At 37.5% G+C, this 14,440-nt stretch overlaps 2 protein-coding genes across 2 annotated transcripts in view; both read right to left on the bottom strand.

Annotated features, from left to right (window-relative positions):
- The window catches only part of UPL1 (LOW protein: E3 ubiquitin ligase-like protein), an 11,612-nt gene extending 5,056 nt beyond the window's left edge, over nt 1-6,556 (bottom strand). The window contains exons 1-4 of the mRNA XM_021431736.2: nt 6,163-6,556; nt 4,935-5,030; nt 4,649-4,855; nt 6-4,474 (exon numbers count right to left, since the gene is read on the bottom strand). Of these exons, the coding sequence (XP_021287411.1) occupies nt 6-4,474; nt 4,649-4,855; nt 4,935-5,030; nt 6,163-6,195 (4,805 nt within the window). The 5' untranslated portion in view covers nt 6,196-6,556. The remainder of the gene's footprint in view (nt 1-5; nt 4,475-4,648; nt 4,856-4,934; nt 5,031-6,162) is intronic.
- A 5,219-nt stretch (nt 6,557-11,775) lies between these two features.
- On the bottom strand, nt 11,776-14,227 carry LOC110419862 (ubiquitin-protein ligase). The gene is made up of 4 exons (XM_021432988.2): nt 13,970-14,227; nt 13,452-13,519; nt 13,089-13,323; nt 11,776-12,901 (listed from the first exon to the last, which is right to left on the bottom strand). Exons 1-4 carry the CDS (start codon nt 14,067-14,069, stop codon nt 12,414-12,416), a joined length of 891 nt encoding a protein of 296 aa, XP_021288663.1. The 5' UTR covers nt 14,070-14,227; the 3' UTR covers nt 11,776-12,413.
- Nucleotides 14,228-14,440: the final 213 nt, after the last annotated feature.

Raw genomic sequence — 14,440 nt, 5'->3', positions numbered from 1 at the left:
ATAACTGCAGAACAGCTTGCATGACCATTGCTGGAACATGCTGTCTGATTAGGTCGCAAGCAACAAGCAGCAACTTGTGACTCTCTTCTATGGTCAAGTAACCAGTGGATTTACCCAATGTTTTCTCTAATGGGGTGATAGATTCTTTCTCATTAGCATCCGAAGCTAATTTTTTCTGTGTCATTGATTCTGGACCTGACAAAGAAGCATGCTCCCCAGATGAGTCAGGCTGAGATACTGTCTGTGTACCCTCCACCGTGTCAGAAAATATTCTTGGACGAGACTGCAACATGTTATCCAAGATCAACAGTAAAGCACTGATACATTTTGGTGCCATAATTTCATTCCCCAACTCATTTTTAGCCTTGAAGTCCATCAGGATATCAATAGCAGCAGGTACTATACCATTCTGTGCACCAATTTCGCGCGTATTCCCATCTTCAGATAGAAGCAGTGCTACAATATGAGATATCATACACAATGCACTTGAATCTTTTGAAAAATCCAGTGGACAGAGCTTCAGCTGTTGAATAAGAAAAGATAACACTTTTGGACGATCTTCTCCTTTGTTACGATTGCAAAGTGTTACAAGCAAGTCTGTCAATGAAAATGCCATATTATCACTACTCTGGAACAACTTCACAGATGCACTGAGGATATCATCAATTGGAGGTTCTGCAGGCCGCCCTTCTTCTGTAATGACATCCATTGGCTTGTCAACACTGTCAACTTTGGATGTCTCTGATGAATTTCCAAGTGACAAAGCAAGTGCCCGAGCCAGTTCATCATCCTCTTGCACAGGATCCTCAGCATGACTAATCAGCCACTCCATGGCCATTTCAACACTATTTGTTTCAACTCGTCTCAGTGCTTCCTCAGCCCTAGCCCTTGAAAAACCCATCTCAACAATGGTGGCAATGGTACCTTCATCGGGCGGTGGGGGCATGAAACGCTGGTTTGTACTTCCTGAGATGCCGCTGCGATTTCGTCTCACATCTCCAACACCTGAGTATACATGCATGATAATCGAAACAACAGAAGCCACAAAACCAGGACTACAATTAGGAAACATAGGATGGTTCCAGATAGGTAGAATCACATCCAGCACCTGACACTGCAGCATACGCACAAAGGTTTCTGGGTCCCTAGGAACGGGGAAGAGCCCAATTGACAAACCTGCAGCAACTGGCTGAACAAGCAGCTGAGTTTGGGATCCAGAATTCCCAAACAGAAGTAAAGTAGAATTAACAAAATACTCAAGCACGCGGCAGTAGCATTGTAACGTATCAAGCAGCCATGTACTGTGTGAGAATTTATTTGCTTCACCTGCCTTCTCATGTTCAATACCTGGCGTAGGAATAGAGTATGGTAGTGTCCACAGTAACTGACTAGTAGCTTCAAAGGTGGTAAGTAGCTCCTTAAAGGTTCCATGGACATAAAAATTATTAACCATTGCTGTATAACATGTACGCCGCCTGCTGTCAAATGTCAGTGCTCCCATGTCATCAACAACTTTTCCAAGGTAGCGACACTTGACTGAAAGGGATGTATCAAGACCCGAAGATGAAGAATACCCGGAGAAACCCAGGGCCTCAAGAAATATTTTAGCCAGGGCCATACCAAGGGTCTTGGAAGCCGAACTTAATGATCCTGCATCTGCTCTACGACGATTTGGTGAGGTAAACCCCTTCACAAGAGCTATGAAAAAAGACCGTAATGTGAAAACAAGCTTGTTAAGAATTTCTATCACAAGAAGGCCAGGACTTTTTGTTTTCATATCCTGGAGAGATGACATCTCTGGTAGGTTGTGAGAAACTTCAGAATCAATATTTAAAGCCTCCAGGTGTCGACCACTCCTTCCACCCCTCAAACGGGACAATCCATGTCGACTACGACGGTGCAAACTTTCACCAGAACGGACAACAGAAAGAAACTCTCGTTCTGCACCCCACAAAGACTGAGGACCATTCCTAACAGAAACAGGGTTCATGTATCTCACAGCTGGGATACTGGCATCATCATCACTTTCTCTTCCAGCAGCAGCATTTGACGGAGCTGCATCTGGACTCTCACTTTCTTGATCAGCATTCCGCTTCTCATCAGCCATGGAATCATTAGACAAAGAAATTTGCCATATTATTTCCCTGTATGCCCTCCCAAGATCTTTCAATACATCAGCATCTGCAGTGCTCAACTCAGAGACAACACTGGTAGTGCCCTTCAAAAGAAAGTTGGAAAGGGACAATATACCTTCGAGACTAGAAAGAGATCTCAAAACCTTGGTCTGGTTTCCAGGTTCGACCATGGCTAGCTGAGTTCCTCCAACAGAAGCTAAAAGTTCATTTGTTGACTTCAGATGTTCTCTCAGGAATGAACAAACTGCCCGAGCCAGAGAAGCAGAATGCTGAAGTGAAAAGTTCTTGAAGGCAACAGAAATGCTCTGTCCAACTGATGCTGAAAGAGGCATTAAAGGCAAGGTAAACAACTGTAGGACAGCATCAATACCCTTCTTTTCAACAAACATCCGGCATGTGTCAGCATTCTGAAGAATGGTTTCAAGTAAACGGCCCACATTGCTTATACAATCAGGAAGAAACAATTCAATATTCATCAAAGAAGCATCAGAAGACGACTCAGCCGTTTGCTCTGAGCTCTCAGTCCTTGAAGATTCCCTGTCATCTTGCTGAATCAAATTCCTCTCTTCAGCATCAGTTTCCATAGGAACAGGGGCAGAAGATTCAGCAGCAAAATTTGAAGTGTCAACACCAGAGCCAATTCTCAGTATGACATTCAAGATCTCAATCACCATATCCACTCCAGGCACACGCAATGAAGAAGCATGGCGCATAAGTTCATCCAAGCCACTTGACAAGGAACCAGGAGTATCTCCAGTAAGACAACGCAAATATGTTCTAGAAGTAAATATCTTGACAAAACACCTCAAAGCATTGCGGTCTTTCACAGCCTGAAGACCATTAGTATTTAGACACAAGGCATCCAAACACTGAGGTATGCATGTTATGGCTTCTGCAGAGCAGAGAACACCATCCATTATAGTATCTAGGAAGGCAGATGGAAGACCAGCTGCCTCTAAGACAGAAAAGCATGTAGGATCCTTGTGAATTAGATCACTCATGACAGTTGCTGCAAGTGCAAATACTCCCCCACCAAAATCTTTTGCTCGTCTAAATATGATACTCAAGCACTGTGGCAACAAACTCTCCTCAGATCCATAAACACGAGCAGTGTTTCCAGGGGCATATGTTCCAAGAGATATAGCACGTAATAAAGCTTTCATGAGTAGCCGCCGATGATAGGAAACTAATGCTTCAGAATATAGAGGTTGCATGTTGTCAAGCTCAGTTGAAGCACCTGCAACTACTTGTGAACTCCTCCCACTACAATCAGGATCTTCAACTTGTTGCTTTGGACTGTTTTCCACATAAGAAACTTCAAGTTTCAAGCGAGAGATTGTATCATCTAAACCACCCAAGTCTCTGAACAATGCAGCCGCAGGATTACTATAATCCATGAAGGCCTCCAGAATATTGACAGCTGTGCTGACCAAATGCAGATGCTGAGGATCAGTATCTTTAAGCAGAGGTAGAAGAGTGGGGATAAACCCTGCTTCACGCATGGCCGAGCAACCTGATGACGATGAAACCAAAACAGTGACAAGAGATAGCAGAGCCTCAGCAAACACAACAGACCACTTTGATGTATTGCTCACAACAGAATCAATGGCTTTCTGCATGAGGCTGGATAGGATACCTCGGTGTCCGCCAGATGTGACAGCAGTCAATACAGTAGGTTGGCGGGACCGATCTTGACAAAGAGCAACCAAAGAAAGCAGACATAAAATTCGAATCTTCTCGGGAACTGCATCTTCATAGCTCAGTAAAGTAACTAACTCATTAACAAACTCAGGCTCATTATTGAAGAAAGAAACTAGGTCATCAGCATCACTGCTTGCTTGAACAAGAACAATGAAGGCATACAAGCGAATGCGTGTATACTGCTGCCGAGATGTAAAAGAGCCAAAAGCCCTAGCAAAACGCAATCTTGACAATAAAGAAAACCTTAAATTTGTTGGTACCTTATACTCGCCAACTAATTTATTCAAGAGTTCTAAATCAGTCTCTGGATGAGTGTTGATGTTAGGTAAATGAATAATTTGTAAACCTTGGGTTGAATGTTCTGAGGCAGAGAACTCATTCGATGCATAAAACTCAAAATGGAGAGTACACCCTAGATCATAAGCAACTGTATCACACCCATTCTGTATAGCACATGCAATCAATCCTAGACCCTCTTCTTTTCCCCCCCAACCTTGAGCAAGAGCAAATAACTTGGAATTCAAAGATGCATCTCTGATAGAGTACTTTCCACTTGTTTTCTTCAAGAACGCAGCTAAAGTTTGCAAGCAAGCCTCAACGACATCAGCATCAGTAGATGCAAGCAAGGATGAAAGATGCTGCAGCAAAAAAGTGAAAATGCTTAGTATATTAACATGTGACTAATCCCTCACTTGGAAAGAAATGCTAAAAGATAGCAGGACTGTAAAGCATACAGTTTCACTAATATATTTTATAAAACAAAAAATCAAGTGCCCACTACATAATGCAAGATTCTAAGACCAAAAAAATACCTCATAAGAGCTATAAAAATGCTTATTTGTGCAGTTTTCCAAGACTATTCTTATAACACGAAGAATTTGAAGAACTGCTTCCCTGGGGAAAGGTGGATCAGATCCCAAAAAATTATCCTCAACCTGCAAATCTTTTCTTGATTTTATGTGCTTCTCAAAAAATGTATCAAAATGGTTAAAAAGCTCAACCCAATGATGAAAATCTCCCTGCAACAATAACAACAAAGCGTAAATAACTGCATTACAGAAACTACAACAATTTATCAGATAAAGGTTATAGAGGCACCTTATCAAACTCCCAAAAAAAATCTTTTAGGGCTTCCTCTATATTCTCAAGCGGCACGGAAGTGACGCTATTGATGAAGGATCTGATTTTGGGAGGCTGATGCAAATCAAAAAGAAAAACAGTTACTTTAGGTAAAAGCATCAGTAAATTCCAGGATATTCATATCTTACTAACATAAACAGATGACAAAATAAGTAAATCAAAAGTGACTGTGAAAAGAGAAGTAGACAAAAAGTAATTAGAAAAATACACCAATGCCGGTATATTGACAGCCTGAAAAGTTTTTTAACTGCATTCTTCAAGGAAAAGGCATAAGCATACCTCAAAAGGAACTAAATTTTGTTTCTGTAACTCTCAAAAAACATAACCTCAATCCTCCTCATAAAACCATTACCAATAAAAATAGATTACTCATCTTTCAACAATCAATCCTCTTAGCAAAGTAGCTATAAATTTATACAATCAAAATGTGAATTCAAAACTGTTATGAGATCACTCTATATTCTATCCAATTGGCTAGCGCCACCATAGCCTCCTGTTTGACCATGACACTAGTACTTACATGTATCTCCTTGCTTTTTGCAAACATCAGACAGGATTACACCAACAACAAAAGCAAGAATACTTATTTTATTCAAATTACTCAAATGACACTATGACAGACCATGTTGCCAATAAAAGGTCAAAAAGAGAAAGCTCAATATTAGTTCAAACTTAGTTATTTATTTGATACCATATAAATCTATTTGGGTTTTTCAAACTGGAAATTTGCATCAAAGCCCAAACAATATTTAAAGGCTCTTTCATTCGAATTTCAAAGTATGTATTTAAGTTCATCTCACTTCCTATCATTTCCGGGGCAATCAATCAAATAGAGCATTACTTATATATGCCTAATTTACAAGGTATCAACCGAAATTAGAAAATGCTTCTAGTAATTTCAATATATATATATATATATATGAACTATTTCACTAACTTAACTAGACTATTATATCAAAAAGTGATAGAGATAAATGAAAAATCAAAACTTTTCCACTACTATCAAACTCCAACCAATCAAAAACTAAACTTTAATCTTGATCAATAAAAGAAATGAAAAAATCAAACTTTAAAGCATTTCAACAGCTTAAATAACACCCAAAACATCAAGAAAACAAATAAATTAATAAAGAACACTAAAAATACAATAAAAATGAATTGACAAATGAATTAACCTCTTACTCACCACTTCTAAATACCTCCTCCGCTTAAGCTTCATATTGAGCAAAAACAGAACATCTCAGGAAGGTTACGATTTTCAAGAATCGATCAATTCTCAAGGCAATCGAGAATTGATCGAAGAGTTAAAAAGAAATGTAGAAATTGAATTAAAAAAAGTTAGGGCTTTTTCCTCTGAATTAACACTGTTAAAACTATCAAGAATCAAGGAAGGATCCTGAAATTGGGAGGAAAAAGTGGGACTGCTGATTAGAAGGGAATATGGGGGAAAAGGTGGGATTTTGCGATCGGAAATTAGGGTTTTGATGAGATCAAAGAAAGAAAGGAAGAGAGAAAGAGAGAGAGAAAAAGAAGAGGAAGAGAAAAGAGAGAGAAGTGGAGAAGAAATTGTAATAACTGGAGAAGCTATAGAAGGAGTGTCTTGTAAATATTTATAATGGCACAGAAAAATAATGATACTATGAAAAAAAATAATAAGAGAGATTGCTAGAACAAAATAAACTAAAAAAGAAAAAATAAAAATATTTTTTTAAAATTTTAAGTAGGTTTTTTCTTCAAAAATATTAAATTTAAATAATTTTTTCATGTTGTATTTTGTTGCATTTCATAAAAAAAATTATTTCAAGAAAATAGACATATTTTTATTACTAAAAGAAAAAAAAATTTAAAGGATTTTTTATTTTTTTGTAATTTTTTTAAGACTATGAACTTCAAATTATCAGATTTATCTAATAAACTTTTTACATTTCATTTTATTGAATGCTATAAATATTTTTATTTCAAGAAAAAATAATTTTTTAGTGCTAGAACAAAAAAATATATTTTTAAAGAAAGGAAACTGTTTTTTATTTTATGCAATTTTTCAAAATATGATCTTCAAACTCTTCAAACTATTAGATTTATTTAATAATTTGCTTTTTATATTTCATTTTGTTGAATGTCCTATATTTTTTTATTGCTAAAAAATAAATTTTTAAATAAGGATTTTTTTATCTTTTGTTATTTTTTCAAAAAAAATGAACTTTAAATTATTATATTTGCTTTTAAAAAAATTATAAATTAATTGAATGTCATAAAATATTTATATTCCAAAAAAATAAAATTTTTATAATAATAAAATACTCTTTAAAGACATAAAAGCTATTCTCTCTCTCTCTCTCTCTTTCTCTATCTCTCTTTGGCTTTCTTTGAGAATGGTAGTTGCGTTTCTCTATATTAATTCCTTTTAACTTATTTAGAACTTGTGAGTGGTTATCATTTTTCCTTTTTTGTGGTACTTAAAACAGCTTAATTAAATGCTAGTTCTATATAAGTCAAATTATTATTTCTCATAGCTAAATTTAACTTTAATTATTAGTGCAAGTAATTGTGACCATAGTCCTAATTATCAATTTTATTAAAAAATAATAATGTAATTATAATTAAGAGAACTGTAATTGATATATATATATAAGTTTTGTTGAAATTTATAAGAAATTGGATTTTTGAAATGTTTATTATTTAAGAATGGACTAATTGGAAATTTTGATGAATTATAAACAAAAAATAGAAAAAATAGTCATGCTTTTTTCAAATATAAATTTGAAATCTAAAGTGAAATGTACTCTTGTGGGAAACTTAGTAGGGAAGTTAAAAGTTGTGGAAAGCTTGACTCTTGCCCCCCTCCCAACTTTATTACTTTAAATAATTAAAAACCCAATTCTTATTTTTTTTTATAAAAATGAATTTAAATTTTTTATATAAAAATGAATTTAAATTAATATAAAATACCAAAAAGTGAAAAAAATAAAAGGGCTTTTTTTTTTATTTTATAATTGTTTGCATGAAAAGGATTGGCTTTTCATTTTGCTATACATTAAAAATTGACTAAGAAAGGTCCAGGAAAGGTGTCAAAGAGACAAAAGGGCTAATAGTACCATAGCTTAAGCAGCATTTTAGGCAAATTATAATAGAAAAATGGAACTTTGGGTTATAAATTTTTCCATGAAATAACAAAAATGGAACTTTGGGTTATTAATTATGCTATGAAATAACATAAAAATTTTAGTTTTTAATATAATATCTCTTTCATTGCATATTACATTATATGAAATTATTTCACAAAATCAATCCTAATTGAATCAATAGGAAAAAAGATGGAGTTTGGGGCTCACAAGGAATGGGAAAAGAAAATGAAAGTTCTTAGTTTCATTCATGGAAATTGATGGTTTAGATATATCCCATCTAGCCCCATAGATAAAATATTTGAAGGACTGTTCCTGTTTCTTGTTCCTATGGGGAAGCAGATTCCTTAAAAGTTAATTATAAAAAAGGGGCGGCAGCAATTACAGCAAAGATTATTCCTTTCTTCAGGTCCAATTCAATGGAAACTTGATCCAATTTATGACATGCATACATGGGAATTGAGCCTTTTGAGGCTCAGATCCTTGTAAAGAAGAAATGGGTCTGGTTGGACTTTGGCTGACTAGCCCAACTCACAAAAAGTCTAGCCTCAGCCCCATTGCTTTGAGGTGCTACCATGAGTGCAAAATGGGTGGTTGGATTGCTGGTTGTTTCATACGTTTACAGGTCATGGACTGGCCTGCATGTAAAACAATGTGTAAGGTTCCAACCCATTTGGACATTTCTGTTGTTTTTGTCAGGAAACAAATTGGTTTTGGGGATGCATAAGTTAGAAGTCTCCCACCAGCCCCATTGCTTTGAGCTGCCACCATGAGTGCAAAATGGGTGGCCGGATTGCTGGTTCTTTCATACTTTTACGGGTCATGGACTGGCCTGCATGTCAAACAATGTGTAAGGTTCCAACCCATTTGGCTATTGCTGTTGTTTTTATCAGGGAACAGATTGGTTTAAGGGATGCATAAGTTGGAAGTCTAACCCCAGCCCCATTGCTTTGAGCTGCCACCATGACTATGAGTGCCTTTGTGCTAGGGAACACTGTAATCTGCAAGACAGACTGCATGTTGTTGTACCAATGCTGATGTGAAAACAACAAGTTTCAACATTATGACATTTTAATTAATTCCTTTATTTATATGATAAAATAAATTACTAACATTGTTTAAAATTATAACTCAACATTATGCATAATAATATCATATGTGAAATTAAGCTTGTATATCATAAATAAATATAAAATTAAAAAAGTAATGGATGAAAATTTTAACATATTAATTAACAAAATAAATCAACAATTGGCAAGATAACTTTAATCAAAAAGGAAAAATAATAATAATACAAAAACTTCAATCAATTAATAATAATTAATATTTTTTGATGTGATACTAATGCATATAAAAAAAACTCATAAAAATTAATTAATAATAATACTTTTTTTTTTAAAAATTTCCCACCATTTCTGCATCTTGACTCCTGTCTTTCTGAATCTGTTTCTGCCGACTCTCCTTTCCGTGGCTCCTCTTGTCATTACAGTTCTTCCTTCCTCCAACAACCAAGCAGGAAGCAAGTGTTTCCCTTTCCTCATCCCACAGAAGGCAGCAAGCCAACCCAGCCACCCACTGATCCCTCACAGCCTCTGCTCCAAGTAGCAAAGCAGGCAGGGCAGAGTCAGAACGCCATACCGTTTGAGGTTGAATGGGGCCATGGGAGCTATGAAAGAGCACTCTTTCCACACTACCACAACTCAAAATATGATGAAAAAACTCAGACGTTTTAAGTGAATTCCATTTCTTATTAACTTGAATTAATTCCTTCTTTTTTTACTTTGCTTGAACCAAAAGCATGAAGGTGTTAGAGTTTGACATGCTTTGGAGGTCTGGATGGGTTTTGTCTCTAATTTGAAAATTGAAACTGTCTAAATTTTATTTGAAAATTGAAACTTCCTAAATGTTAGGAACTCATTGTTCAGATACTTGTATACTTGTTCATGGCAGAACCAACAGTGTGACATTGCAAGTTAGAAGAATCTTACAGTTTTAGATCAGTGTGGGTAACACGTTTTTCCGGAAGGATTGCGCATGAGAAGCAGAGCGTTGTGAAGGAAAGAAGAGGGAGAGGGAGGAGGATCCGGAAATCAATGCGCCATGTTCGATGCTGTCAAGAGGAGGAGGAAGGTCGAGAAAAGTTCGAAAGAAATCACCTCTGTTTGTCGAGAAAGTTCTGGCCGAGCTCACGATCGTTGCTGAAGACGATGCACAACTCAAAAGAGAAGGCCGACCTGCCATCAGCAAGCTAAGAAAGTTGCCATTTCTTACCGAGGTTTTGTTCAAGAAACGTGTCAGCTTCAGTTCTTGGATCATGGGTCTCACTCTCTTGAAGAACTGGCTAGAGCCCTTCCTGACGGCAGCCTGCCGAATGCCAATATCCTGGAGCAGTTCTGAATATCCTGGCAGATTTTTCCGATCGATTTAGAGCAAGATTATCGACGAGACCAGTTCAAGAGGAGCGGTCTTGGAAGGGCGATTTAGTTCCTATCGAAATATGAGGAGGAAACAGTTTCCAACAGAAGGGTCGCTAAGGATTTGATCGACAGATGGAGCCGAAGCATCTTCAACAAGAGTACAAGGTTCTCTGATCTGAGATATGATGAGATATTCATGTTCCTCGTGATGAAAAGCCTGTGACCAAACCTGCAATGGTGGAAGTAAAGGTTATGATTTGGGACGTCAGCGTTGCCAAGGAGCGAAGCTAAGTTCTCGACCATCTTCTTTGCGGCAACATGTTACAAGGCCCGAACGAGCTTCACTTGTTTATACAGTACGCCCCAATCTAAGTGCAACCCAGAGATAGCCAGAACTTCTGCTAGACAAACAACGAGTACAAGGAGACTCTCGCCAAGAGGATAGAGCAGAGGGTGAAGCAGTTGAAAGCATCGAGAAAGAAGCGGCTGCAAGCTGCAAAGCTTATTGCTAAGGTCGTCGTATGCTCCTAAGTGGTGGACTGTGAAGCAAATTTATATATGTTCTATTAGACCTTCTTGACAGTTTAGCTGTCAAAGAAATTTTTCTGTAAAATTTTAAAAGTTTTTATGCAATGAAGTTAAAAAGTTACATAAACAGCTTGCTGTAAATCATCCCAAGTTACATGATGATAACTCGTTGTGTCTTCCCTTCCCGTACAGTTGAATAAAATGCCCTGCAATCCTTATCTGGAAACAAATTGGTTTAAAGGATGCATAAGTTAAAGTCTTAACACCAGCCCGATTGATTTAGGTGCTATAGTGCAAAATGGATGGTTGGGTTACTGGCTATTTCATTCTTTTACAGGTCATGGACTGGCCTGCATGTCAAACAATGTGTAAGATTCCCACCCATTTGGCCATTTCTGTTGGCTTTATAAGGGGACAGATCGGTTTAGGGGATGCAAAAGTTGAAGTCTAACCCCAGCCCGATTGCTTTGAGCTGCCACCATGAGTGCAAAATGGGTGGTTGGATTACTGGTTATTTCATACTTTTACAGGTCATGGACTGACCTGCATGTCAAACAGTGTGTAAGATTCCAACCCATTTGGCCATTTCTGTTCTTTTTATCAGGAAACAGATTGCTTTAAGGGATGCAGAAGTTGCCACGTGGCTAAATCTGATAACATAACAGCCTCTATATGATCAAATAGAGAATAGCTTAGATGGCGTTAACACTCAGAAAGTTAAAAGGAAAATAACAAAACAAGTAAGAAGGTGAATGCTAGTACTATTAAAGATGGCACAGCATCAGCAGACAGGCACAAATAAAATCATGGAGAATGCCTAACTGAGAACATGAGAGTAATACATAGGAGTGGATTATCCCCCCTCTCATTAGTCCAACTTATAACCATGGCCGCTGATCACCAAAAGCAAGAAAAATGGCCTGATCTGATGATCACTCTGCTAAACATTTCCACATCAAACAATAATGTAACTACCTGAACTGGTTCTGTCCATGCTCAACCACCCTTGACCATTCCATTCACACGCGGAGCATTGGATCATGCAGACACCTTTACAAAAGCATTGAATCAAAAAACTGAAGTTCTTAAAGTCTCTCGCTCTAAAAAGTATGGCTTATCTGCATTTGCAACTAAATTATACATGAAAGTGAAGCCCTGACAATTGACTTCACTCTACTAACACCTGGTGAATTATACAACCTTCAGTGTTTCATACCTTGATGTGATCTCAACAATAAAGGAGAGCATTGGCGTAACATGCAAGTAGGATCAGCTCAACAAGAAATCAGTTGCAGAAATTTTACTTCACAGAAGAACAGGATTACAATGCATTGACGTTCCCTATTGCTCAGGAGGCATCATTGGTTTCCTCAGTCATCACTGTCACTGATCTCAAACACTAAGAATTTTGCCAGAGATAAATTCTTATAGCGTAACAGTTTCCCATCTCTGAATCTGCTAAGAGGAGTTGTAGGTCTTTGTTTATTTGCAGAAATTCTAATGTTATTTGAGGCTATGATAATTCGCTTCCCAACTTCACTATCTACGAACTTCTCTCTAGGAGTTCCAGTCATTTGGGCCGTAGGCAACAAAAACAATGATTGCTTTGGGGGCGTTCTAACCATAAATCGTCGCGAGTCACCAATTTGAATGCTTGAGCAGCAATCATCCGCTTTGGTTCTTGGCTGATCTTCTGGCAGACTCTGAATGGTTCTACCGGTGATTGGGGAGTTAGCGTGTTTGCTCACTCCACTACAGTTCAAAAGGCATCCATTGATGATACCAGCAGCAGATATTTCTCTCAATGACATATTAGTTGGATACTTTGTCATTGAACTCAAGTCCCTCTCTGCTGCATCTGCAGATTCAGCCTCATGTTCAGAAGCAAAAAGGTTAAGAGATTAACACTTCGAATTCCATTATTTTTACTCAGGTATTCCTTCTCAATTTCATGATCCTGATATTTTATGATGTTAGTCTTTCTCTTCCTTTAAACAAGATAAGTTTTCAGAAGCTCTTGTTGTAAAGCTTTGACACTTTCTTACCACCGCTTATCATGGCCACTTGTCCAATGTTTTGAACAAGAGAATTAGTGAGATGGTTGCCATCACATTTATGATCTCCAACTTCTGGAGCAGCAAAGTTTGATAAGCATGGCCCATCTGAAGCTTTTAAAATCCTTGCTTCGATATGGAGGAACCACGTTCCCTCTTGATGCTCGAAAGCATACTTTATAGGCATAGATAAAGGCAGATGGTAAAAGCATGATTTTCTCTTCACCTACCAGGAAACAAAGGGCAGAACATACAGCCAAGTTATTAGTTGAACAGTGGCAGGAAAATTGTAAGGAGAAGAACCCATCAACAGCATAAAATCAAGAAAAAGGAAAGGATCAACATGAGATTTACCATTAATGCATAAACTTCGATCTTTCCCAATTTTGGGAAACAACTGCAGTGCATTCTCTCGAGTTTCCCTACAGATAAGATTTTGGCACATGCTAATTGCTTTAACAAATAGAGCAGGGGCTAGAACATCTAGAGCAGAAATGCAATAACAATACAGTAATCTAACATTACTCATCAAATGATATCAAGTTGAACACTAGGAAGAAGCTATCCGTAATAACAGGAATGAAAGAGGCAAAATCAAATATACCAGGACATTTCAAGGATAAAAATATATATGATTGCTTTTTGCAACCGATAAACTAAAGGGAAAGCAAGAGAATCAGTCAAAGAAGAGTAACTCCAATACATAAGAGAATGAGTTAATGTCAGCAATTCCCCCACATAAGGTAATGGCAAAGCCAGCAACTTTGCAACTGGGAAAACTAAAATGGAAAAGAAGAAGGAAAAAGATGGAAAATAGATAGCAAAATGTAATGGGAAGCAAGAAAAGAAGATTGGGTTTGTTGTAAGCTTACTCTGGAAATCTCCAACAGTGGTATCTGGAGAGACAGCCACGGCTAAGTGAGTGCCTAAGTTTGTGTCCGTAAAAACTGCTACTTCAGCCTCAGATGCCATTCAGTTGGCCTGGAAACTGGAGTGTGACAGACAGCCGAGGACTTCAAGAACAAAAAAGACCAAGATTGAGTGAGTTAGTGAATCATGCCATCATGTATCATGATCGAAGATCGAAAGACTGAGACAAAAAGACAAGGGTCTGATGACAGCTGCACAATGGAATGTGGTCGAAAGGGCTTTTAGTATATTCATTTTCTGTTAATAAATGGGGTCAAAAGGGCTTTTACTAGGCCTGGTCGGCGGGTCTAATTCCGAGTTCATTTCGCCCTTCTCAGGGTCACACTTCGTTATTAAGTTAGACCGAACATTCATGGCCAGGTCGGGCCATGGACAAAAGGAGTTTTTGTTAATTGCTGAAGCCAGGCCCATGC

Source organism: Theobroma umbraticum, unplaced genomic scaffold, assembly GCF_002168275.2.
Source record: "Theobroma umbraticum cultivar Fairchild unplaced genomic scaffold, ASM216827v3 scaffold_67.0, whole genome shotgun sequence".
In the NCBI taxonomy this organism is placed as follows: domain Eukaryota; kingdom Viridiplantae; phylum Streptophyta; class Magnoliopsida; order Malvales; family Malvaceae; genus Theobroma; species Theobroma umbraticum.
Note: the sequence above shows the minus strand (reverse complement) of the source record. Positions and strands in the feature narration are given on the sequence as shown.

What these genes read in the sequence shown, in the direction of transcription:
- LOC110419862 (XM_021432988.2), bottom strand. Translation starts at nt 14,069, where the DNA reads ATGGCATCTGAGGCTGAAGTAGCAGTTTTTACGGACACAAACTTAGGC. An exon ending in CACTGTTGGAGATTTCCAGA is followed by an intron (nt 13,520 to 13,969) that starts GTAAGCTTACAA and finishes TCTTATCTGTAG; the next exon opens with GGAAACTCGAGAGAATGCAC. An exon ending in TCGAAGTTTATGCATTAATG is followed by an intron (nt 13,324 to 13,451) that starts GTAAATCTCATG and finishes GTTTCCTGGTAG; the next exon opens with GTGAAGAGAAAATCATGCTT.